This window comes from Westerdykella ornata (genome assembly GCF_010094085.1).
Source record: "Westerdykella ornata strain CBS 379.55 unplaced genomic scaffold EI97scaffold_42, whole genome shotgun sequence".
NCBI classification, from domain to species: domain Eukaryota; kingdom Fungi; phylum Ascomycota; class Dothideomycetes; order Pleosporales; family Sporormiaceae; genus Westerdykella; species Westerdykella ornata.
Genome location: NW_022986892.1, coordinates 125988 through 151892, shown reverse-complemented (window position 1 = coordinate 151892; position 25905 = coordinate 125988). Strand labels below are relative to the sequence as shown.

Sequence of the window (25905 nt, the reverse complement as noted above, 5' to 3'; positions counted from 1 at the left end):
TGAGATATAGCTTGTTGAAAATGGGGGCTTTTTTCTGCGGGGTCGCTAAAATCGTGCACGAGCCGGTCACGTGCACGAGCTGGTCGCCCACGTTAAAGTACGCTAATCCACTTTGGGTACTGCTTTCGTCGCGACGCTTTTCAAGTTGGTTACCAACTTACATCTCATGCAACTTTAACGTCTAGGAATATCTAGGGCCGATTAACCTTTGCTAGAGACAGCAAATGCTCTAACCTTCTCTAGCAACGGTCTAGCAATTTTGTCGTTAGCGAAGGCAAAGATCTTGTGCTTGATTCATTTCTCTTGGGAGAAAGTAGATCATTGCAAAAGGCCTTTGTACCGTGGATATTCTATGATTACCGATAGTACAGTGCAGAAGGCAAGAGTTGCGCTGCCTCTAGTCACCTCTAGAGAATACTAAAGTTTAAAAATATGTTCCTAGTGAGTGGAATACTACTCATTCTGCACAAATAGCTAAGATAATCTTTAGATGCTAAACTGCACATAATGAAGCTTTATGCTTGGCTCATGTGGTATCTGTTCAAAAACCATAAAGACAAAAAGTGATACAGATAGCAGTTTCTTACTTGACTGTTCCCTTCCTTCAATCCCTATCACCATTCGACATGATCCGTCTCCGATTCCCGATCCTGCTCGTCCCCCTTTGCCCACCCCTCCTCATCGAAAACTACCGACAGTTTTTCATCCTCCACCGCTTTCCAATCCTTTTCATTATCATCCTGGGTATCTACCTTCCAAGTTGGTAGTTCGCTGAATTCTTTACTGGTAACCTCTGGGAAACTGAAATGAATATTGACTGAGAAGTGAAAATTTCTGAGGCGACGGCATTTCGACTTCACGGCTCTCACCAGGCCGATGGTCTTTGTACGGGACCGTTTCAGAAGTCCCTCGGGGGCTTCTAGCTTTGTATTCCGTTTTACGGAGACGGTGTCTGGCTCTGGAGGCAAAGCCATTAAGGGTGATATAATCTCAGCGTTCAGCGCCGGTTCGATTTCTGGTTCCGGGAACGGAGTCCAGATGCTCTCATCGTTCAGCGCCTGTTCGACGGCGGCGAGCATCATCTCTATTGCTGGCACCCTCTCCTCGTAGAAGCGGGCCGGTATCTGAAACACTTCGTGTTCCCAGGAGTATCCCCTCCCAGGAACCATGAAATCATGAGAGATCCAGTTTCTGAGGTCCACCATCGACTGGGGCCAGAAATCAGAGACGAGTGGACTCCAGATGCTGTCTGCAGGCACTGTTGTGTGGAACCGCAAATACCGTACGTTCTCGTTCATTGCCGTGTGGCAGGCTAAGATGGCGGAACGAACTTCAACTTTCTTGATGTCATCCTCCGTTGGGTTCTGTTGCAAAAAAATTGTTAGACAGTGGTCTTGTGGTTGGAGCGAGGTCAGACCGTATGTAGCGATGTGGCTGAGGCTGACTTTCATCATGTTCAGGACGGGACGGAGGATCCGAACGTAGGAGCGAGCTCTCTCGGATGAGAGTTGTGCACCGCCAATAACTGCTTCGCTGTATTTGGGTGCTGCGTACTCATCGGCGGTTTCACCGTTCCAGTAACTCAAATTATATGCGAGTTCCATGGCCTCATGGGACTCGAGCTCTTGCTGCTTCGACTCTGAGGTTGCCATCATTGCTAGACAGTGCAAAAAGGTGAATGAACTGAACTCTTCTGGGGAATCTTCGCAGGCCGAGACGATATATAAGCTAATGGTTTCAAAAATATGCGCTAGATGTCTGTTAGGTAGCCAAAGAATAATGCTGATGTATGCCTAACAGAAGGGCGGACAACGAAGTGAATGTAGACTGGGAAATTTGTAGAAATCTTAGGATGTCATGTATATATGTACTTATCAGTCCTTCCGATGATTCAGATGCAGGAGGAAACGTAAAGTCCCTTTTCCCGTTCCTCCGCCGCTGACGGCCGCTCATGACTCACTAGCATTGGACGATTAATAGCCCGTGAAGATGACGCTTCAAACTAGTTAGAATATGTCACTTGTGGAATGATCGCGATTGGTGTCCGGTTAAAAGCCGATGTAGTCCCCGCGATTACGGAGACATTTACTCTATCGAAAGAGTTGAGGACTAATGAGCAAGTGCACATATGGTTACTACACTGTACAATTACCTCCCCGTCCTAGGATGTTCGAAATTTAATAGCTGAACTATGCCGTCATGTTTGTTATAGGATTGTATGGCAGTACTATCACTTAAGAAGGCACATAGGGTGAAGATGTAACACACTAAAATCAATAGGCCGGCACCCCACTATTATAGTACGAATGACAATCGGGCCGTTAGCTAGCGACTCCCCCTCACATGCCATAACACACGCGAATCATAAGACTACCAGGAGGGGTTATATGACTAGCAGACGCAATAACGCTGACGTACACTGTATCCTAACTGTCAGCGCTACCTTACGGTACATCTTTGGTGCGAGATCCCAGTTCTCCAACCGCTGCTCCATCTTGAAGATAAAATATTTTACGTTAGGCAGCGAGATTGATATGACCTTCAGTTATTCCAGTTGAGTGTTTATAGGCTTGTAGTAATGGAAGCAGTAGTGTGTTTTGGACGATCGAACACCCCCGATTTTCTTCGAGTTTTCTGGCCGAGATAAAAGAATCATACCTGTGTATCCGAAACTCGTCCAGTCCATCCCAGCTGGACTGGTGCCTGCATCTCCTGCTTCAACACCGACAAGAAGGATACTCGCAAACTGTGCGTCAGCCGTGCGTTGTCTGCATCCGAGGCACGTGATGTCATGCAAGACTTCAAAATGGTCAAGAGTAGTCTGCACGTGAGAGTTGTGCTTGTCTATAGGGGCTACATAGTGTCTGTAACTGTTAAGTGTTCTGCATTAGCTTATGAATACATGTGTTGAAGTTGACTACGCGGCTTGGGCTAATTGTGTAGAGTGGGAGGCTGAGCCAACGCAAATGCTCGAGCGAAGCCTATAGAATGATATAACTTAAGTAATCACGCCGCCTACAGACTGCAGTACGGAATATGTACGAATTAAACTTGTAGAAAACCGGTTGCTCCAAAACATCCGACGTTTGTTGTTTGCATATGTAGGCAGGCGGAAGTGTCCTTTCCACGGGACCACAGCCTTCACAAAGTCCTAATCAGGTGGGCTTATCCCACACATTTGCTTGCTCCAACACAGTTAAGGAAGATTTACGGTCTTTGCAATGCTGAATCTCCTCCAGAAGCTCCGCACCACAGCGCGGATTCGCAATCACTTGACGCAGGCAGAACCGCATTGCACATCAGATATTGTATACACATAGAGCCCAAACGGAGGTCAGTTCCAGACATCCAAGAATCAATCGTGTGACCTAGGAAACCACTCTTCACCGTACTAGTTTAGTATTTGCGGACAAGACCATTGTTCCCGTATATCCACTGACAGCACGCGAGATGACTTCTACCGACCTCGACAACTGCTGCCTTTTCACCACGCATCCCCCTTTTTGGTCCTATAAAATGTCGGCGCCCCCAGTAGTCGAAACATGTTAAAAAGGGTCCTGCGATCCGGGCCGGGGCTCTGTGACGGGATCTCGCCTGTCATTGACATGTGTGAATGGGTCAGCAGAGTGTTGACCGGGAAAGCCGCGTCCCCGTGATTCTATGGCCGCGAGGAGCCTCTTCTATTGTACGCTGAGTTTCAGCCACGGAGCCGTATGTTAGATCTACACGATCTGTCACAACCCACATATCGACAATACCGCATAACTACGCAATGCATAGTTCCCGAAGTCTGCCGTGGGGTTTTCCGTGTATTGTTTTTGGACACAAGCCGTTCAAAGAGTGGTAACGTTGGGAACTGGTAACGGAGGCGGTAGCCGCTGGGAACCGGTATTCCTTTCGAATAACTATTCATAGAGTAAACTATCATAACTAATGGAGATACTTCCTACAAGAGCTTTTTCAACTGTGACCCTTTCGATCCAACCCTTTCCGTTGTACTTTTCTCTCTGGGTGAGTGCAGGTGGGTCACAATGCAGTGAGAGGTGCTGTATTACAATGCAAAGCGGGAGGTTCCTTCGCCTCCAAGTCCTTCGTCGCATGGCAGATGCAAGGGCTAATTCCCATGACATTCCAAGTAATTGGCACAATCCTATTCCAACCAGGGAAGGCAAACGCTTTGAATTCGAACAGTCAATCGAATACGTCGGGCCGGCCGGTGTGGCTGATCGTTGAACGTGGTGAAGCTCCTCTGAGAGACTTGCACAGATGAGACGGCCTTGCTAGAGCCGTTGTGCAACGCATGTGCTTAATGCGGCATGATACGGGTTCTGCGAAACGGAGTGTTAAGCTTAAAGAAAATGAACTGTCTTGGAATTGAAGAACGAAGCATGTCTTGGCATGCATGTCGAACCTACCGCATTCGTCGGTACTCCGTCGATTGCTGCGAATTTAAGCTTACCTAACTAGTACTATGTATGGTGAAGCTTATTTCATCGTCAATCGAAGAGTGGAAGTGCTGGAGAATTGCGCTCGGTGCACTGATCATAAATAACATTAAGACGTCAGCATAAACATAGCGCCACCAGCGCTGGCATCATCAGATCTACCGTACACCTTCTGAAGCCATAAATCCTAGGGCCAAAGAGTAATGAATCCTCTACGCCTCGAGACAATCCACTTCACCAAAAACGCCGATGATGCCAGACCCCAAGGTATCGTAAGCTGAAGCACCAAAACCGTCGCGAATATGCAGAAACCTGGTGAAAAGCGAGGTGAATAAGGACCTGTACCAACTTACGGGTCCTCTGTCTTCACCCTTTTGCCGTTCGCCTCTTCATTCTCCACTTCCAACTTCCTCTTACCGCTTGAAGCATCGCTGGCTGCAACCGGCGGCTTTTCCTTCTTCCTGGTCTTCACAAGGCCGGAGATGTCATTCGCGGATTTCGTTGCCTCTTCTAGTTTGGCCTTCATGGTGGAAGTATCTGAGCCAAGCAGGCTACCAACGAGGCCTTGGAAAAGTGAAGGATCAATGGCATCCAAAGACGCGGATTTCGGGTCAGTCTTTAGGTCCGCAAGCTGTATGCCGTTAGTACATAGCATGAGCGTGATGGCCGAGGAGCATCTTACCCTTGTCTTGAGATCCTCCAAAGCCCCTTTCTTATCCTTCATCAAAGTCTCAGTCTCTTTCTTCTGCTCCGAAGACAAGGTGTCTCCCGCTAGGACTGTCTCTGCCTTCTTCAAACGAGCCTCGACGCTTCGAATAGCTAGTTCCGTGTGCTTCGCTGCTTCCTCTCGCATGGCATAGTCGATCTCCTGCGCGTCCGGCTGCGGCTTGCCTGTGCCATTACTCGCAGCTCTTTCCTCTGTTTCTGCCGGTTCATCCCCAGCTTTATGCACTGAAGCCATTTCGAGCGCAAGAGAGAGAATATAGTGTGCTTCCGATACGTTCTCGTGCTCCAGCGGATGCAGCTCTTCTTGGAGCGCAAGGGCTTTCCGCGCGTCTTCTATGGCATCGTGGAAACGCTCGTTTTCAAGGGATATCTCAGCAAGAAAGCCATGACAGTCTGCCAGCTTCTCTTTGATCGCCCTAGCCTGCGGACTGAGCTCGGCCTTCCCCTTCCCCTTGTCTCCTTCATTTGCGGTCTCCACCGCCTGCAGTTGTTTCTCGTAGCACACCCGCGCCATCTCAAATATTTCAAACGATGTAGACAGATCATCGTCCTCCTCCCCGCCTTCGCCACCTTCAGCATCCTCCTCTTCTTCCTCCGAATCCGTCCAATTCTCGTCTCCTGTCAGCTGAAAGAATGGCTTGGATGCCACTGTCTCTTCTTTGGTGCCCCCATTCGCCTCCTCTGTCTTCTTCGCCTTCTTCGGCGCTTTCGGCTGCTTTTTATCCTCCTGTGCCACTCTGTTGCCTAGGACATCGCTCTTTTGCAAGCCGACCTTGAAGAGAGCGCGGCCATAAAGGAAGAGCAGCTCTGCATTCTCGGGAGCGAGTTCGCCATTCAATTCGGCTTGGATCTCGGAAGCATCCGCGTAGAGTTCTGCTGCGCTCGCGAAGTTTTTCAGTTTGTACTGAAGGGTGCCAGCGGAGGCAAGTTCGTCGAGCTTCTCTTTCGTGCGCGGTATCTTCGGCGCAGTCGGCTCGGAAGAGACGGGTTGTGTATCCGTCATGGCGACCTGAGTAAGCGAAAATAAGTACAGTATGTGCGCGGAAGATATGCGATCACAATAAAGGCGGGCGCCAGGCTTGGAAGCGTTTCCAGGTGGAAGTAGGATGTTTGTTGGAGGTGGTGAGCTGAAGAAAGTTCACAGAAAGTGCGAAGCAGTGGCCCGTGCACACGCGAAACCGCGGCACGCGTCTACCAGCATTCAGACGCGACTTAAGAAGACACCTTAAGAAATCCCATACAACATAGGGCTCCACTGCTAGATTGATTTTCCGCAGGTTCATGGCGACAACACGACGACTAGAGGAACCTTCAGAGGTCTCCGAAAATCCTATCCCATCCTCATCCCCCGCTTTTGGCACACCTGTGCACCCCATTCCACCCCGCCGAACCGCACCCATTCGTGCACCTCCAGCACTCAGACCAGCAACAAAATCCACCGTTTTACCCATCCTGTTACCACCAGCTACTTTACGCCCTCTTGCCTTCCGAACGTTCACAAAGAAGCACAATTTGACTCTTACTTCATCTGCTCTTCAGGCCCTAGCAACGTTCATTGGGAGACATTGCGGTTCGGGATGGCGAGAAGAAGGCCTAGCGGAGAAGGTGCTAGAGGAGGTAGCAAAAGCATGGAAAAAGAGCAGCGGTCAGGTCATTGTAGAAGGTGATGGTGACTTGCTTAAGAACATCCTAAAGACACTGGAGGGATCCATGAGTGGGGGAAGGATTGTGCAGGGAAGCAATTTGAGTCGCCAGAACAGCTTCAATTTCTCAGTGGACGCCAAGGCACCCGATTTGGGGCCAGGACTATCCCGGCCACCGCTGGATCATAACAACAGCTTCGGCATTTCACGATTGGAGGTAGAAGACAAGGAGGATGAGGACGACCTGTTGAAAGACCCAAGAGAGTGGCTACAGGTGATAGGGGCATTTGACCAACCGAAACTAGTCTACAACACTTCTCAGCGGCATTTTGATAAGTAAGTGACCAACTTGTCCATTACAACCAATTGCAACCTAATCGACATTTCAGAGCAACAACGAAACCAACACTCTTCCCACCACCATCACACAAGACAGAGGCCTTCCGGCAGAGATATCACATAGTACATCAGCGGATTCTCCGTAACGGAACCTTTCAGACCCCAACTTTCTCCGCTGCACGATCAGCCTCACTGAACCGGGCTGGCTCGGCAACAGCGCAGACCAACACTATTACCCCAATTGCCAACCTTCTTGGCAGAAGTGGCAGCACTCATCTTTTACTCGGAATGCTCACAGTATCCCCTACGGGAGCATTGTCGCTCTCAGACCTCACCGGCACGATAGCTCTGGATCTGCAACATGCCCGACCGATCCCAGAAAACGGTGCGTATTTTGCACCAGGAATGATCGTCCTCGTAGATGGGACATATGACGAGGATTACGGGAACCATGCCTCTGGCTCTATGTCCACGCTCGGTGGCACAGGCGGTATAGGGGGCACAATAGGGGGGAGGTTTATCGGGTTTTCCGTTGGCCATCCTCCATGCGAACGGCGGTCGACCACATTAGGAGATGCGGCTGATGACAAGGATAAACTGTCCGGTCCAGCTTTTGGGTGGATAGACTTTCTAGGCGTCGGTTCGCAGCGCGCAACTGGGACGAAAATGTCGCGAATCGCATCCAAACTCCTAGAACCTACAGTTGCCCATAACATCGTCATCGCTTCGGACCTGCACCTGGATGTGCCCTCGACCCTATCCGCTCTACGCACTCTGCTTCGCACATATACGCCTGATCCAACCGATCTCCAACCCCAGTACCCCCATGCCATCATCTTAATGGGAAACTTCAGCTCCAATGCCAGTGTCTCTGGTGTCCCCGGCGCCGGCAGTATAGAATACAAGGAAAACTTCAATGCTCTCGCATCGGTACTCGCCGACTTTCAACAGCTGGTTGCACACACCACGTTCATCTTCGTGCCGGGTGACAACGATGCATGGCCCTCCGCTTTCTCCGCCGGTGCAGCAACACCACTACCCAGAAAGCCTGTGCCGTCGCTCTTCACGAACCGAATACGAAGAGTGGTCGCAGAGGCTAACAGAGAGGTCTGGGGCCCAGGGAAAGCAAAGGGCAAGGAAGGGGAGGTGATCTGGACGACGAATCCAACACGCCTGAGCTGGTTTGGTGTGAAAGGCGATATGGCCATATTGCGCGACGACATTGCCGGGCGGCTCCACCGCACAAGTATACGGTTCGGAAAGCCCGACCAAGATCAGGAAGAGGAGATGCCCGATGCCAGCTCCGTTCCTCAAAATTCGGAAAGTCAGGAGGCCATGGACGTGGATCTCAACCAGCCACCACCGGTAAATAAGCCGCCGCAGGAGGAATTGGATCCGGAGACACAGGCAGCGCGGGCGTTGACACGGACGATATTGTCGCAAGCGCATCTAGCTCCTTTCCCGTTTAGCGTGAGGCCTGTACATTGGGATTACGCGCATACCATGAGCCTGTATCCGCTCCCAACGGCCCTGGTTATTGCCGATGCTGATGCACCAGCGTTTGTGGTGAAGTACTTTGGCTGTACGGTCATGAATCCGGGGCCTATTGATGGGAGTGGTGGTCGCGGGACCAGGGAAGGGCGGGCAAGATGGGTTGAGTATGACATCAATAAGGGTACTGGAGTTGTGCGTTCAGAAGGGTAAATTTTGGGGAATTTATGAATTGGTTATATGATAGAGTCCTGATGCATTAGCATGGCGTCGGTGTTGATGAAGTAATCAGAATCCCCTCTTTGAATAGTATACGCCGCCTAAGTCCCGTCCATGAGAGCATACAAAAACCATTCCGAAAACACCGCCAGCAGGGAAACCTCAGAATAATGGCATTTTGGCCATATAAGCTCAGAATAGTGCTATACCGACCACCAACGCCACGGGATGCAGGAGAAGCCTTCTTTGGCCATAAGAACTCGCTCTACGTTGGCGCAAACAGAGCAGACAAAGAGAGAAAGAGAAAAATTGCGAGGAAGCAAAAAGGGGGACGGTGTCCGTGGGAACGCGGATGAATGTGCAATCTAGCCACCCAAGGGGCTGATAGCACTTAGCAACTATACCGGAAAGCAGATGAGATGAAGCTGGTGACGTACCTTGTATCGAGGATGCTTGCGGAAATGAAGGCCGAGGGTGCTCATCGATGCATGCCAAACATGGCATGGGCATTGCTGATGCCGAAGATGTTGCTCCCAGTGGGCTGCGGCTGGGGAGCTGTCCTCCTTTGGTAGAAGGAAGACATTGTGATGGGAGGAGCAGGCGTGGGAGCCTTTTGAGGCTGCATGATGGTGGGAGCGGATTGTGAGAAGTGGGGTTGAGCCTGCTGGGGGCGAGGCCAAAGGGAAGGGGCGGGCTGCTGGTGAATGGGCGGTGTGGGTTGGGTCTTGTTACGGAAGGGAGAAGGGCAATTCTCAACCTTTTCGGCGAAGAGTTGGTTCAGCTCTGCCATACAAACAGCATCGAAGCCCAGATCGTCGGCCGTGACGCCCTGTTTAAGGAGGGCGTAGAGAGCGTAGATGGTAGCATCGCGGTAATCGTGGTCGGCGGTAGGGGCAAGGAGATTCCTCACGCAGGACAAGACCTTGTCGAAATGTTCGACCTTGGTATTCATCGTTTCGAGTTGAGCTTCGAGCCTTTGGACGTCTTTCTTATGCTCCGTGGAAACGCGGTCAATCTGCGCCTGGAGGTAAGTCTCCTTCTTCTGGAAATCAGCAGTCATTGCGGCGAAATGGGAATTGGCCTGGCTCATGAGTGCGGCGATATCCATATCCTTGCGGCTCAAGGCCTTATTCAGATCGTCAAACTGGGAATTTTTGCCCTCAACAAACATCTGCAAGGCCGTGACAACATCACCGTCAATTTTCAATCCCAGCTTTGTAGCAATGTTGTCGATGACAGCGTTGTTCATGTTGAGGGCCATGTTGAGCTTGGCTATGCGTCGGTCCTTGCTGAGAGACTCCTCCTCGTGTTTCTCGATGAGGCCATTCTTCTCCACGATCGCTTCGTCCTTGGCCTGGCTCTCCCGCTTGAGCTGCTCGATGTGCTCTTTCGCCTCTGCGAGCTCAGTCTCAAGTTCCGATTCTCGAAAACCTGCTGATCGACGGACAGAATTGAGCTTGCCTGTGAGGTGGATCTTTTCAATGACGAGGCCATCCCTTTCCTGCGTCAATGCATCAATCCGCGCCTGCATGTCCTCATTGCCCTGCTGCGGGGTATTGGAGGGTGTCGCTGCTCAGGTCAATATATTTTTGACCAGCACGAACGACTGCGGTTCAACTTACGCTCAGCAGGAACAGTAGGATGACCTGCTTGGTGGGATGTTGTTCGGGTTGGGCGAGATGCTGTTCAGGTTTGGCCGGGGTGGGAACTGCCGTTGGGGGTCAGCGTTTGCAGTCATCTCCACCCATTGAAGTGACTTACGTTCATCGGCGACATTGCGGTGTGTCTTACTCTCGACAAGATACTTGTCCGGCACCGGAAGAGCTTCATAGATCCGTTCGTAGGCAGACCATATGGCAGGCTGAAGTGCCTGCCTGGCTGCGACGAGGTCATGGAGAATGGCGCGGACGGGGAGGTCTTTGAGGATGGTGTGGTAGTCGTCGATGAGGTCGCGAGCGTCTTGGTTGAAGATGATTGGAACGCAGAAAGCGCAGAGCATGCCGGTGTACGCGCTGAAGTTGAAGTATTCCATGGTCATGCCGACCAGGACGATGAAGAGCAAGAATCGAGCCATGCAGAACAGAGTCACCCTGACGTAGCCGCGTTGCTTTGCATAGAAGAGCGCAATCATGTTGGGGATCAGAGGGAGGAGCCAGACCCAGAAGAGCGGGCTGCTGAGCAGAGCGAAGAGGATCGTGAAGAACATGTCGGCGGTTATACCAGCGGAGACGATGAAGACGGAGTGTTGGCGTTCGCAAAAGAGATGCGAAGAGTCGTAGAAGGGCTGAAAGTTGCTGATCGCGTGAGGTTGTGGGCTTCGAGGTCGAAGTGGTTGGGAGGGAGAAAGTTGAAGTGGACGGGACTGTGTTTATATAGGACGAAGGCCGCGCGAGCGAGGGCGGGCGTGACACACAATAGGGTCCATGCTATTGTGCGGTGACGGTCCTGAACAGACTCGAAGAAGTTCTCCCCGTTCGGTTGTGAAAGGTGTGTATCGGCGGAGAGGCCAATGCTTGGCATGTCGACGAGAGGTACGTCGGTGAAAGGCAGTACGCACGCTTAGAGTAATAACCTCGCTCCACCCAAAGGTATTTCCAAATCATGCAATTAAAACACTTTTAGGTACGCGGAAATGACAGTATTGCGTCGACTTCGGGTATAATAGGTCAGTATTGGCACTTTTTTCCGTACTCGGTGGTTTGGCAGTGACGGAACGCAGGAGGGATTTCTTCAACACGTTAACAATGGCGGTTTCAATAATTGTATATATGGTTTAAAGCAATGTCTTAATGACCAGGCTATTGCGGTATATCCGTAGTGAGGCGATGCGTGTGTCGGTGTGTATACAACTCATTTCCCAGGCTTTTTCAACGTGATGAAGTCCAGATGCGGGTGGGGACTTGTGATCAGATCAGCCCTGGCTGTGAGCCACAGGATTATCAAGGTAGCATTTTAACTTGTGACGGCCGAAACAACTCTATATATTGTGTTGATGGAAGACACCGGCTTGAGCGGGTACCCGCACTTGGGACCTAAGCCAGTTTGCTTGTTCAAACATAGCAACGGCCGCATAGAGTGTAGAGCCTACAACGTTTACGTGCGACATAGAATAGACTAGCCAAATCTGTGCGTCATGAGCCGTTGAAAATACCACAGATAACTGTAAAGCACGTCCTCCTCCACTCCTCTCCGCCGGCAACCGCGTCATCCGCTTTCAAACCCACAATCGACTTCAAGAAAGACGGCTCATGTTTGGGGCAGCTAAAAAAACCTGTTAGAAAGCCCCATACGCAAATGACTTGCATGTATAGTCCACGAATGCCACCTGTATATAAATGAGTTCCAGGTTGGTACGTTTCGTCAATGTTTTTCATAATGGTGGTAATGGTTATTGGTGAACTAACACGGAGTGTTACCATAAGTGTGGTAGTTACGATAAGTTTCGGTTTCTTCCATACACGATTCAACTGTTAGGCGTCCTGTTTCCCCTCCGCAGCCGTCTATCTTCATCGCTTTACACGTTCCATGTTTATGCGACTTTGAGTCCTCGCGGTCACAACGTAGGCTTGTACACAGTTGGCGAGGGGACATGACGATTTCAAACCTCTCCTATGCCACATACTTGACTTGCATAGCACAGCAGGGTGTCAAAGAGGGACGGGTCTTCAGTGCTGTGTCTTCATCAATTTGCCCAACACACCAACCGAAGTTTGCCACATATAATTCATAGATTGAGAATGCCAATAGCGCTCAGCATCACCGACTCCATGCCTTCAACATAAAAGACGCAGACTCTCATACCGATGTACACCCGGCTACCCTGGGGGCCAATCAGTCGATCTCCGACGGAGGGTACGCGAAGCGATGACCGTATAAATTTCTCCTGTCTGCTGGTTCTGCTTCAAGTCCACAACTGTCCACTTTTCTTTGTTTACTATATCCAATGTCTCCATGCGATGATCCGGAAAGAGCCCCAGTGCGACTTAGAAGAACGGGAACCTTCGCCTCATGGGGTTATCTCCTGAAAGCCTTATTATTGAGAATTAACTGGTGTATGGCATACTACACGCCTTAATATCAGAGTACAGTGGGTTTCTGATAATAATGATGGTGCTGCTCAGCTCTTCTACAACTACGGACACGACCGGATGCCTGCCACCCGAATGTTTCCATGTGCGAGCTTTTAACTCCTGGAGTAGGTATATAAACATCTTTCTGGCTCCATCCTCCTTTTTCTCCTTCCTAAAAAGGTGTACTTCAGTGGAGAGGTCTTCCTAAAATGAGATACAGTTCGACCCCATGTGTGGTTGGTGTTGGGTTGAGATTTGGCACATGTACGCCAAAATTCAAATCATGGTTTGCATGCTGTGAAGTTGCTAAATGGTAATGATAATAACCGTCATCATTATAACAGCATAATTATCAGTCTGAACTAGCCATGTCACATGTGCTTAGAAAAACTCACAGAGTCCCGTCTGATTCGCCTATATAAACCCCTTCTTCTCCCCAAAGATCGTCCCCAACTCGAGCCAAAGCCTCGAAACCGGAAACCTGGCTGCATTCTACTTGATGTGAAAAGAGCGCAGCTCGACGTCAATAGGCGCCAATACTGACTGATGTTTGGCAATTCCTTTCGCTTTCGCAGAGTTCCCAGGGCTATAGGTTGTAGCTGTGTGGATGCCGGCGGCAAAAATGGAAAATACATTTGGAATGACTTTGTGTTCTCTCATATATCGAGATATATCTAGCCGTTACTGCCCGAATGCTGCGATGTTGAGCAGTATGGTATATGTCCACCACTTACATACATGGCTGTTCATAATCCGCATCATCACCATCACCATCACCATCACCAGCGCTCCAATCAACACATGTGCAGTCGTCGAACAAACAGGAACTTGCAACATGTATCCACCAAAGCTCTCATATAAACCCAGCCGCTATCCACAACACTCAATATCTCCGTCTTCTGCGTCCTCCTTTCTTTCCTCTTTTCAAAGACCACTAAACAAACGAACGATGTGGGCACAACCTCAAAATCGATCCAGCACCAATACATGGAGGAGTGTCCCAGTACCGGAATTTGCCTATGTGCTACGCTCTTTGAGTAGTATTCGGCAACCGTTGGTGGTGATTCGCATTACCGCTGCGTATGCCTCCAAGCTGATGGAAGCGCGCGGAGAATGTGTCCATGATCCTGAAATCGAAGATCTTCTGGTGGCAATGCTTGGTCGTTAACACCACCACGTCCACATTTCGCCAGAAATTTGAAACGCTCTGTTAGGTTGTCCATACCCTAATCGTGCTTTACGTAACCAACCCCTGCAGAAGAGATATATAAATCCACCTCAACAACCTTTCCTTCTCCTTCACAAAACTAGAGAAGTGGGAATCCGAAGGGGAAAAAAAAACGAGATGCAAACGCCATATGAGTCGACGCGAGAGCAGCATGAAAGGATTTTGCTTCGGCATGTACGCTGGTTAAAGTGGTAATGAGACGTGTCACGTCGTGATGATGATGATAATGATACTAGGTAATGATCATGATGATGATGGCGATGATGATGTGGAGGAGTATGTGTACTACAGCCGACGTCGACTTCGTCTCTGCGACGCTACCAATGACATTCCATCCCTTTCTCGCAGCTGCTCGCAGCGCAAACTCATGTTCAATCTCCATATGTGCACTAACAGCCATCACCACCAGCACCACAAAACTGAGACTTAAAGGACCCTTCGAATCGGCCTCCAAAAAGCTTGGTTCCGGACATGAAGACACGACGTCGATCTCCACCACGCCTACCCAACCTCATCTTCTCATGGCACATGTTTTCCCAAACCCCACCCTCATGTCCTCTCATTCACTCGCTTACCTGACCTGCCCCAACCCGCCCGCTGAGATATAAAAACCCACTCGATAACACCCTTCCCTTCTCTCTACCTGCGCAGAGTCCGAATATCAGCGTTCCAAAATCTTACAGACTTCCGGCTGATGTCTTGCACGACAGTGGATCCTAAGATTCCTTTGCTTCCAGTAATGAGAAGGGCGTGTCTGGAGCATCGTACCTCAAATATTTGGTGATGCACATTTCTTGGAGTGAAGGGGTCAGAGCTGCATCTATCGACGTCTGAACGCAATGATGACGGTGATGCTAGTGGTGATTTGGTAAATGATGCTGCACAGCATCTATGAAGACCAGCCAGACAAGTGCACTCACATGAGCACAAAACATTTCGGAACTCGTCTATATCTATCCAAACTTCTACACCAGAACTTGCCTCTCCGTCTGAGTATTTACATCTTAAACGCCCTAAGCATAGCCTGCGGATCCCGAATCCCTGCAACCTGCCCCTCCTTCACCCGCTGCATAGTCAAGGCCGCGATCAACGCAGCACCCACACCCGACCCATCCTCCGACGGCAGCACCTCCACTGGATCGCCCTTACCCTTGCCATACTCCTCAGGCCAGTCGAGGATGTCCTTGAGACCCTGCGCCTGTCTTCCCTTGAAGAATTTCGACTTGCTGAACAAGGAGCCGTCGGCGCCGACGTGGCACGTCTTCCAGCCCTTCTTCTTCACGATGGCGGCGATACCGCAGGCCGTGAGGCGAGCGGCGCGGATTCCAATCATTTCGGCTAGCTTGCGGATGAACTCGAGTTCAGAGCGTGATGGGGAAATGTTTAGAGTACTCTTGAAGAGTTCGAGCGTGTTTTGAAGATTGTCATGGGGGTCTTCTTCGATCTGGGAGAGGAATCCCGAGTCGAGGAAGTAGGGTTTCTGGAGGAGCGAGATGTCCTGGCCTTCGAACATGCTGCAGTCCGGGTTCTGGTGCAGGTCTAGCAGGACGAGGCGGAAGATTTCGCCGAGGTAGAGGCCGGCGATCATCTTTTCGTAGGTTTGCTGGCCTGGACGTGGCGACTCCTTGTCGATGGTGATGTCGTAGGGGGTGCGAGGCAGGACGGCGTGCTCGTTGTCGAAGGCGCCCCATTCGCAGTTGATGGCCATGGGGAGGTCCGGGTCGAGGTTCATGTGCGCGAGTTTTGGTATTGAGCCCACGTTCTCCATGTATGCCGCATTGCAGCCGGTTCCGAAGATGCAGCCAATCTTCATGTCAGTGTCTGTGTAGGCGGAAGCGATCAGGGTGCCGGTTGTGTCGTTTACGAGCGCCGTGAGTTTCAAGGGCAAGCCGCGTGCTGCTATGGCCGCTTCGAAGGGCGGTACGACGTCCTTTTCTTCAACGCCGTCAATGTCGAACCCCTTGGTCCATCTCTGAAGCACACCGTGATCAATGTACTCCTGGGTGGCGGGGTACGAGAATGTGAAGCCAACAGGCAGATGATTCAATTCCTTCATATCGTGATGCTGCTGAATGAACTGCTGCAGACAGTCTGCGATGTAGTTCCAGAGCTCGTCCGCGGTGCCAGTCTTCAGTTCCTCAGGCATCTTGTATTTCGATTGTATGATCTCGAACTCGCCCTTCTTTTCGGTGAGGATTACTTCGCAGACGCGGAGGTTCGTGCCGCCCATGTCGAGAGCGATGAAGGTGCCCTTCTCGTGGCCGGTCGGGTAGCCCATACACCAGGTCGGGTTCATAGGCTGAAGGCGTCAGTCTGCGGTTTGCGGGTAGAGAGAAGAGGGATTCCTTACAATGTCGCCTCCTTCGACCGACAATCCTTTCTCAAGCTCGCCAACGAAGCGCTCGGTGATTTGCTTCAGCTTGGCCTGAGGAATGGTGAACATCTCCTCCAGCCGCGCAAGCTGATCGGACAGATCCTTGTGTGCGTCGGCCATGGTGCCTGGCTCGTGTGTTGCCTCGCTGATTGCTACTCGTGTTGATGTTGCTGTGTAGTTTGCTGTGTGGTATGGGCGTGGAGAGAGAGGCGGGATGGTGTTGTAGAAGAATGCGCCCGCGGGCTCGCCCTTTTGCACGTGGAATCTCTTTCGTACAAGATCTCCGTATCGCGAGTCAAGGCTGTGTTAATGAGGCAACGCGCGGGTGACGTAGCAGCCCTGGGAGTCTTCGACCTGCCCAGACGTCGCTAAGAAGGCGTCCTTCAGCGTTTCCCCGCCTCCACTCGCGGGAAGAATTGCAGAGACGATTCGAAGCTGAGAAGGGATCAATTGGAAGGACCAGAGCTTTGAACGAGGCAATTGATGAAAAGGCACTTAATTTTGCGTCTATTATATGGAGGAGAGTTCTGCTATCTGGACATAGAGGGCCATTTCTTTTTCATGCTTAGTTGAAGCTGACAAGCGCAACTCCCCCACACTACGAAAGTTAACTTGGTGGGGTAATAATGAGCGATTCATAAAAAGCAAAACAAGTGTATCGCAAGGTCCACTGATACAGTATTACGCTTGTAGAATGAGAACGCAACCAACGACACCAAGGTCCAACTTGGAGAATGCTTGCCAGCACCAGTATCTCCGGGGTGTGGAGTGGGAGGCGTGGTGTGGGTGTGAAACACCCAGATTCGGAAGCGGATGGTCCCGCTCGCCGGGCTTGGCAGTCTAAGCCTAAATAGAACATGCCTCCCATAAAATGACCTCCGCATGTTTTATGTATCTCATCAATAAATTATATGTGTACAACCCAGTGAACGGAATCGCTTCAACGGGCAATCAATCAGGACGCATTCCGGAACCAGAACTGAGGACATTGTCTCGAGATGGAACATCCGATGGCCGATCGGCTCGATTACCTCGAAGCTTGCTTGTCTACCAAGCTCGTGACGACTCGGCACTCCATCATTCCAGTCCGTCCTTCTCCTTTCAAGCAATCCATACACACTCCTCAGGAAGCCTGGATTGATAAGTGACAATCGCCACCTGGGCATATGAAGAGCCGGCTCGTGCCAATCGTCCTGTGATGCTTTAAGTGAGCGGATGAGGAGCCGGCTCACTGTGCGATCACTATGGTGTCTATACCACGGTACGCATGTCCTACCTTCTACCCTCCGTAATTGCGACAAAGCCGCGTACGCTCTTTACCGCAGAAGCTGCAAGGTGTCGGGTGAATACCAAGTACGTGAGAGTGAAGCGCACGTGACTCCAACCAAACATCACTACCTAGGTATATTTGAACGTCGACGGAGAGGGACCCTTCGGTGCCGCTGCAGGGGCGTCAAAGGGAAACGACCACCCGCCACCTGGGCAGCATATAACCGTTTCCCATGCCTGCTACTGTACATCATTTGCGGTGAATGCACTACAGTTGGCCGCGATGCGCCGTCCCGATTCGGCTCCCCACCATGGGGCTTCCTTCCAAGGTTCCCAACTCACCGTCATACCTGCATTTTTGGGAGCTTATTTAGTTCCGTCAACATGGGCGCTTCTCTCTGGCTCTTGCTTCTGCGTACGACGCTGTTCTCCCTCACTTGCTTAGCACAGCAAAGATGACGTTTGCCGGTCGATACTGGATCCAGAAGAGGATCGAAGAGGAGAACCACCAGCCGCACGCCCGCCTAGGTGTTCTGTGGGAGACGAGATGGAGAGCTCTGGTATGCATCTCACGCTTCACTCTTTGCGTGGTATCCCATCGCGACATCGTCGGTAACCAATCAATGCAGGCCCAGAAACGCATCTACCCCTTCATGTTCGGAAGAGTCGAGGATTTCGAGCCCATATTCGAAAAGATCAAGGACATGGAGCGGCCTCACGACTGGGGAGAATATGCTTCCGCTTTCCTGGATACCGCAGCGAGGTTGACTTCGACGGCCCAAGAAGAAGAGAACAACGGAAATCTCCAGCGGGCTAGCGAGTACTACCTCCGTGCCAGCGCCGTCTACCGCATAGCCAGGTTCCCAATCCCCCGGCACCCTACACAAAGCCAGGCGTGGGAACTGGGCAAAGCCGTATGCATCAAAGGGCTGTCCCTTCGACCCAACCCCGTGGCCGAAGTGCGAATTCCATTTGTGCATGCCATGGCGGGAGAAGGCTCAGACATTCCAGCTTATCACCTAGTACCTATTCCAGCGCACCAAGGTGCTTCCGTCCCCTTGGTCATCATCTTCAGCGGTCTAGACGGTTTGCGAACCGAACTCGCAGTCTGGATGGAGGGCTGGCGCGAGATTGGTGTCGCAACCTTGGTGGTCGAAATCCCAGGCACCGGAGACTGCCCGGTAAATGCAAAGGACCCAAAAGCTCCGGATAGACTCTACTCTAGCTTATTCGAATGGATCGGTACCCAGCACACCATCGACCAGAATCGGATTGCCGTCTGGGGCTTTTCCACGGGAGCATACTACGCCATCCGCGTCGCACACACGCATCATGGCAAGCTCGCAGGTGTGGTCGCCCTTGGTGGAGGATGTCACCACATGTTTGACGAGACGTGGCTCAGAAGGTGCGATTGGATGGAGTACCCATTTGATTGCGCGCACGCTCTGGCGTGGAAATGGGGCTACGGGCATAATCTCGAGGAGTTTATTCAGGAAGGCCAGGATAGATTCTCGCTGCTCAAGGACGGGACGCTGGATAGCTCGAGCTGTGCGAAGCTTTTGTTGGTCAATGTGAGTGTCCTTCGTTGCTCTACCAGATACGGTCCGCTGACTCTGATTGCTTGATGGTAGGGCATGGAAGATGAAATATTCCCCATTGACGATTACTTCCTTGCACTCCAGCATGGGCCACCGAAGGAGGTCAGGCTGGTCCCGGGTCGTCTCCACATGGGGGAGCCGGAGAGTTTTGGCATATGTCTGAAGTGGCTGCATCAGGTCTTGGGCATTGCGGACGCGGATGTGAAGAGACAGCTGCAAGCTCTGACGGAGACACCAGTGTTTTATAACTGATAGGATCGCGGAACAATGGAGGCCACACTTGCTTTGCGGGCTATGTGATAGCTCGGACGGTTTGAGAGAGATGGCGGAAGTCTTATAGTGGGTTGGAGTGATGTACTCCTGCGAATCGATATCATGGGATGGGGTTATGGTACATAGCTTTACGAATGGAGAAGTTGTTAGCCTCAATGCGTTATTCATCATGCCCCTCGAAGGCGTAAACTTGTGGCGATGCGACATCGATGCAGAGAGCGGACCGTGAAATGGATCTCGCCTCCAGTCTTTCTCTCTTTCTTACGTCTGGGCACCATCCTCGAGAGCATGAGTCAGGTCAAGGAAGTCCAAGATGAGACTGAGCTGTACCAACTGCGCGACATCCGCAAGCATCGGGATGCCGAGGCCGGGCGGATAGTCTCTCATTTCGGTTAGCGTTTTGCCTCGCAAGGATTGGCCCTGGACGCTTACTGAGACAAAAACAAACAACAAAACCAAAAACAACAAAAACAACACCACTATGCGGGATAAGCACTTGCTCTGCTCTCAACAATTATTGGAAGAAAATCATTCCACGGAGCGTTCACCGCCAGTGTATATGTGTGGAGCACCTGCAGCAGCTGGGGAATGGTTCGCTCAGAACCCCTCAGTTTGCAGAGCCGCTGGGTGGGGTTCGCTGTCTCTAGGCTGTTACTAGCACAAAGGTAAAAGAGTCTGGAGTCAGAGAACTCCGCTTCTTTGTTGACCTCGAGGCGCGAACCGGCAAGGGCTACAACACAGAGCCGCTGGTGAGGGGTTGGGAAGAAGCAGCGCGACCGGGAAGATGGAATACTGTGTACGGCCGAGGGTTGGAGGTTGGACGGAGATGAGCCTCCCAGAACCGGGGAGGCGATGATGAGCGATTAATAATAAGGACTGGTCGAGGTAAATTGGATGCGTGTTTGCAGGTTGATGGAGGGAGATGAGGGTATGGAGTTGTGGTTCTGCCCTCGTCAGTCCTATACAAGTAGTACTGTGCAGTAAGGGGTCCATGTTATTATTGCTGGCCGAGGCGCACTTTTGAAGACATCGGCGCATATTCATGGGTGCAAGCCCACGACGTGCCTTATTACATAGTATGACGCACAATCGATAGTGTCACGACGCAGCGCGAACAGGAGGAGGAGCGCGCTCGTCCAGCTGGCGGCCCGCTCCCGGACCCCTTCTTCTCGGGCCCCTTCAGATGAAACAAGGCAAGCACCGTAAGATGCCCGCACTCCACGATTCATCAGCCCCTCTCGCCCAGAATAGGGGGGCGTCGTTGTATGCCAATCTGTGGCGGAAATGAGGTCCAGCATCCAGGGCAGCGGGCGAGGACATGCTGGGTCATCCCAGATGCTGTGTGGATGGTGTGAACTCTATATCACCACGAGTGAGTGTATGTAAACAAACAAAACAATGCGCGCGCCTTCGCCATACTCTGCGAGTTGTGTTGAATTCTGCCGTGTCTCGAATCCCTCATTCTCAGTGTCTGCGACGTGTGCCTCAGGTTTCGGCGACATGGATGGATTCGATAGGCGCTCACAGCTCTCGCAGCTCGCGCTCGCGCAAACGGTGCAACGGTGGAACGTCTCGAAGGCTGCTTGCAAGTTGCAGGGCGCGCCTGCCCGTCTTTGGGTGGTCCGTGCGCCTTCCACGCCACGCCGCCCCAAATGCCCCATCCGAACGCGAAGCGCGTCGCGGCCTCTCTACCCAGGCAAGGCACCTCCTCCTCCTCTTTTCTCTCCCCAACGCCTCTCGCTCCGCCTCCAGCAATCCCTCAGAACCGTCTTCCCGCCGTGTGCGCTGCCGTCGCTTCTACAACCTCGACTCCATTGACTGCCGTTCTGCGCCTTGCCTCGAATTGCTGTAAACACAACATCATCGCGTCGCCTTGTTTTGTTTACGCATTCCTGCTCGCGGCAGTCGCCATCGCGTAAACCAGACATCGCGACGAATAGAATACGGCCAGCGCATTCGCCCACTCAACCTCCCCTCCCATTGCATCCCCTTCCCCGCGCCAGATCATCTTCTCGGCCTCACCCTGCGCATCGCTGGACTTCCGAACACGCCCTCTGGATGCGCCGACAGACGACGTCGGATCAAACGGAAGAGGTGGCATCGTTGGGTTGAGACGTGAGGTGGCAAGAACGACGAGTGCCGAGTACCTGGAGTCCTGCAACATTCCTTCATCCCTCCAACTTCAACCCCGCCTCCAATCCGCTATCGATTGAGCCCTCCACCGTCGAATGCCTTCGGTGCGCCCTCTTTGACTCGATCAAGACACGCCATCACCCCACCGTCCCCTCAGAGCGCGGCATCCACCACCGACCAACAATCTTTCAACCTCTGCACTACGCCTTTCCTAGACTCCTTTTATACCTCACTGCCCGCTCAACTTCATTCTCATATCTACCATGGACTACAGCTATTCACCACACTGCGAAAGCGGTGGCGCGATACATTTACCATCCCCCACCCACCGCCACAACACCTACGGCGGCCTTTCACTCGAGCAGATTCGACGCTCACTCTCCCATTCACCGTCAAAACCGTCGCGCTTTCACCTGCGAAAGACTGACTCGTTCGGCTCGCCAATCTCACCTCTCGCTCTGTCGCGCGCCTTCAGCCCGACCAAACCTCTTTTTGAGACACCCTCGCCTCAGAAGAAAAGAATCACCCTTCGCCGCTCAAACACACCTCTCCGATCCTCACCACGCAACCACCCCGCCTCACACAGTCCGCGACGCGCCCTGAGCGAATCCAACCAGAACGTGACCAACTCGACGCCAATAACCGTTACGCGCTTTGCCGGCGAAGAAAACATGACTGAGACCGATCAGGCTGAGCGCCAGGAACCCAGCGACAAGCCCATCAAGTATGGCCTTTCGCGATTGCGCAACGATGTCGGCTCACCGGGAAACAACTTCCGCGCCACGCCCCTCAAGCGCAGTGACGGCATCATGAACCTCGACGCGGCTAACGTAGGCAGTCCCTTGGCAAAGCGTAGGAGCGTGCATGGCGCATCTGTCTTCGGGCCCGACTTCGATGTCTTCGATCAACCAGCCGCACCTGGAACCGCTTGCGAGGAGCCTAGCAGGCCGCTGGATTTTGGAAGCCCAGTTACATTCTCGTCCTTGCCAACCCAGACTCCCCTTCGAAAATCTTCTTCTCTTCGAAAATCGACGCTTTCCCAACGGACTGGCAGCACGATGGCGAGATCAAAGCCGGTATTCGATGGCGAGTTCGCAGGTCCAGGCACCGCACCGTCCAAACTCAGGCAGCGCATGTCCCTCGATGGACCCCTCAATCAGGCTGCATCCGCAAACCAGTCTCCTCTTCGACGCTCAACGCAGTCCGATGTTTTCAGGCCGTCAGCGTTCCTCCGACCCGCACCCCCTCATCATCAGCCGCATCCGCTGTCGATTGATTTGACCACCTCCATCTCCGCAGAAGCTGCACCGGACAACGCAATTCAAGATGCGCCTGTACCTCTTACATTTGCGCCTCGAAAGCATATCTTCTCCCGGTCACTTCCTCTCGGCATCTCGCGGCCAACTGAACGTGCGGACTCGTTGGACGGCTCTTTTGAGACGCCGTCTTTCAAGGCAACGCGCCCGAATCCCGAGCCCTTCATGTCCACTGGCCTCTTCTCCAAGAAGAATCGCAACCTTGATATTGAAGCTGCCATCAACCGTTACAATCAGATGCCTGGGACCCCATCAAAGCGCAATTCCTTCCCACCGCCGACAGCCTCGCCCTCCTTTGACCGGCGTCCGCTCTTCTTCGGCCGACTGCAGCGACCCGAGTTTGGGCAGACGAGTACACCGTTTAGCGTGCATAAACAGTCCAGCTCTCTGTCGTTTGGCAAAGGTGTAGGCATCTTTGGAAGCTTTGGTAGCAAGACTCAGCGGCGCAGCAGCTTTGCTGATCTTGACAGCGAGGGCTCTCATTCGCCCTGTGGCAATGTGATGACGGATAGTCAGTCAAGCAGCGAAGATCTGCCACCTACGCCGACAAAGCCACATGAGGGGCCCGCTCGACGCAAGGACAGCAGTCTCAGGCGGCAGACGTTCCATCATACGCGAGTCTCACTAAACTCGGATACATTCGCGGCGCCAGCAGGGTCCGTCACGCCGACTCTGGGTGCAGCTACTCCCACTGGGCATTTGTCTCCACACACCCCCAGCGAGAGCTTCACGCCCCCCGACCCGAGTACCCTGAGCATCACCGGTCGACGCAAAGGTTCTATGCCTTTGAACGCGAGTACGAGCACCATGTTTCCGCCTGCAACCCCAACCGCTCCACGTGATGGGTCGCATCTTTTCGACAAGAATTCCGTCAGCTTCCCACCATTCTCTGTGTTAGGGGAGAACGACGTCGATATTTCCCTGTACGAGCGCTTCGACCATGTCACCTTCCTGGGCGATGGAGAATTTTCCGTTGTGTATCGGGCTGAGAAGGTCGGTGAGCGAGGTTCTGGATTTAGCTCTTCGCCTCGGACCCATGTGTATGCCGTGAAAAAGACCAAAAAGCCCTTCACTGGACCGTCCGACAAGGAAAAGAAGATGCGCGAGGTGCAGATCCTTGAGGCCTTATGTGGACACGATCACATCATATCGCTAGAGGATCACTGGGAGCAGAACGGTCATCTCTTCATTCAGACTGAGTTTTGCGAGGAAGGGAACCTGCAGCGGTTCCTTGATCATGCTGGGAATAAGGGTCGCATCGATGACTTCCGCATCTGGAAGATACTGCTCGAAGTCACATTGGTAATTTGCCTCTCTTAGTGTGTATTGCGCTGATGCTAACACTCACCAGGGCGTCCGCTATATCCACGATAAAGGATTCATCCACCTTGACTTGAAGCCCGCTAACATCCTCATCACCTTTGACGGTTGTCTGAAGATTGCAGACTTTGGTTTAGCAACTTCATGGCCTGCACCTTCCAACATCGACGGCGAGGGTGACCGTCACTACCTTGCCCCTGAAGCCCTCGGTGGTCGCTACGACAAGCCCTGCGACATCTTCGCGCTTGGTATCATCATGTGCGAAGTCGCCAGCAACTATACCATGCCAGAGAACGGCGACTCCTGGCAACGGCTTCGGAGAGGTGACCTTTCCGATCTGCCCAGCCTTACCTGGAGCTCCGAAAGCAGCCTCGACCGAGACGTCAACGGCGAGCCCATTGAGTCTGAGAACTCGGAGGGCGTTTTTGTGTCAGATGACGAGGACGCGACTCCAAAGCCGGTCAGCGCCGCTCGCCACATAGAGCGATATAGCGGTGGACTCGCGGAACCCCCCAACTTCATGATCGATGATCAAGACCCAGACTCTTTGCAGCAGATCGTGCAATGGATGCTCAATGGCAACCCAGATCTACGGCCCAATGCTGAGCAGCTCTACCGTTGCTATGGATGTCAGTGGGTCGAACGGAGAAGCAGGGCTGGCGCCACCATCTACGAAGGCAACTGGGGACCTGCCGACGATGTCTTGGACGACAAACAAGAAGATGTGGACAGGATGGATACCGATTAGACGAAGCATTCGCATTTGGATTCTGTCCATTTTGTTGCTATTTGAGGAGCTTTTGCACCTGCGTAGCAATGACGCAAGCCGTTTTTGGACATCCGGCGCCCATATCTTCAGTCGTCGAGTCCACGCCGTCATGCCTCACGCTCTCTCATTCCCCTAGGACCCGATACTCCCTGCTCTTTTCAATACTATACCTTCACGCAGCATGCATCATATTCCGGCGTTTCATGGGGTCGGCGTTCCCCAAGATGGGCGACAATAAAACGAACCCCTTTATGATTACCCCCCTTCACGACCGATCGCATTAGACTACCAGCGCTGATTGTTCGATCCCCGTCGTTTTCATTTTTTGGCCATTCGGGTTCGGCAGAGACTCCTTTGAAGGCATCTCCCCACCACCCGAAACATCATTCTCGGTGCATATGCATTTGCATTCTCCCCTGTACTATTGATACACCTCGCCGTGCCCCGCAAAGAGGCGGGCGAAGGGGGATTGGCGTCGTATGCTTTTGGTGCTGAAGACTTTTCCTTTGTACTGTGGAGATTTCCTTTGTTGCATTGGTTGGGGGTTTGGAAGGCGTCCTTTAATGATTGATGACCTTGGGATTTGGGGAGAGGTGGAGGTTGAGGGAGAGGAGAGGAAGTGCTTGTCTCGGATACCTAGGGGCTTGTCTGTTTCGGCATTCAAGAGTCGACGGCTGGGGGGTCTTGGGAGG

The 25905-nt window shown here is 52.2% G+C and overlaps 7 protein-coding genes across 7 annotated transcripts; 3 read left to right on the top strand and 4 right to left on the bottom strand.

The window, feature by feature from the left end:
• Positions 1–614: 614 nt before the first annotated feature.
• On the bottom strand, positions 615–1802 carry EI97DRAFT_504437 (uncharacterized protein; the record flags this gene model as incomplete). The annotated part of the gene is made up of 2 exons (XM_033802826.1): positions 1446–1802; positions 615–1364 (listed from the first exon to the last, which is right to left on the bottom strand). The coding sequence occupies exons 1-2, from the start codon at positions 1653–1655 to the stop codon at positions 615–617; spliced, it is 960 nt and encodes a 319-aa protein (XP_033649746.1). The 5' UTR covers positions 1656–1802.
• A 2707-nt stretch (positions 1803–4509) lies between these two features.
• Positions 4510–6280, bottom strand: EI97DRAFT_406827 (uncharacterized protein). The gene is made up of 2 exons (XM_033796603.1): positions 5128–6280; positions 4510–5076 (listed from the first exon to the last, which is right to left on the bottom strand). The coding sequence occupies exons 1-2, from the start codon at positions 6172–6174 to the stop codon at positions 4795–4797; spliced, it is 1329 nt and encodes a 442-aa protein (XP_033649745.1). The 5' UTR covers positions 6175–6280; the 3' UTR covers positions 4510–4794.
• Positions 6281–6405: 125 nt separating this feature from the next.
• EI97DRAFT_406823 (uncharacterized protein) lies at positions 6406–8864 on the top strand. Its single transcript, XM_033796602.1, has 2 exons — positions 6406–7150; positions 7204–8864. Exons 1-2 carry the CDS (start codon positions 6453–6455, stop codon positions 8855–8857), a joined length of 2352 nt encoding a protein of 783 aa, XP_033649744.1. The 5' UTR covers positions 6406–6452; the 3' UTR covers positions 8858–8864.
• Positions 8865–9341: 477 nt separating this feature from the next.
• On the bottom strand, positions 9342–11069 carry EI97DRAFT_504434 (uncharacterized protein; the record flags this gene model as incomplete). Its single annotated transcript, XM_033802825.1, has 3 exons — positions 9342–10432; positions 10486–10509; positions 10625–11069. 3 exons carry the CDS (start codon positions 11067–11069, stop codon positions 9342–9344), a joined length of 1560 nt encoding a protein of 519 aa, XP_033649743.1.
• Positions 11070–15158: 4089 nt separating this feature from the next.
• EI97DRAFT_453220 (hexokinase) lies at positions 15159–16655 on the bottom strand (the record flags this gene model as incomplete). The annotated part of the gene is made up of 2 exons (XM_033800448.1): positions 15159–16460; positions 16512–16655. The coding sequence occupies 2 exons, from the start codon at positions 16653–16655 to the stop codon at positions 15159–15161; spliced, it is 1446 nt and encodes a 481-aa protein (XP_033649742.1).
• Positions 16656–18259: 1604 nt separating this feature from the next.
• Positions 18260–19654, top strand: EI97DRAFT_462206 (pigment biosynthesis protein-like protein yellowish-green 1; the record flags this gene model as incomplete). The annotated part of the gene is made up of 2 exons (XM_033801254.1): positions 18260–19375; positions 19436–19654. 2 exons carry the CDS (start codon positions 18260–18262, stop codon positions 19652–19654), a joined length of 1335 nt encoding a protein of 444 aa, XP_033649741.1.
• A 2301-nt stretch (positions 19655–21955) lies between these two features.
• On the top strand, positions 21956–25442 carry EI97DRAFT_233777 (kinase-like protein). Its single transcript, XM_033793977.1, has 2 exons — positions 21956–24426; positions 24476–25442. The coding sequence occupies exons 1-2, from the start codon at positions 22072–22074 to the stop codon at positions 25190–25192; spliced, it is 3072 nt and encodes a 1023-aa protein (XP_033649740.1). The 5' UTR covers positions 21956–22071; the 3' UTR covers positions 25193–25442.
• Positions 25443–25905: the final 463 nt, after the last annotated feature.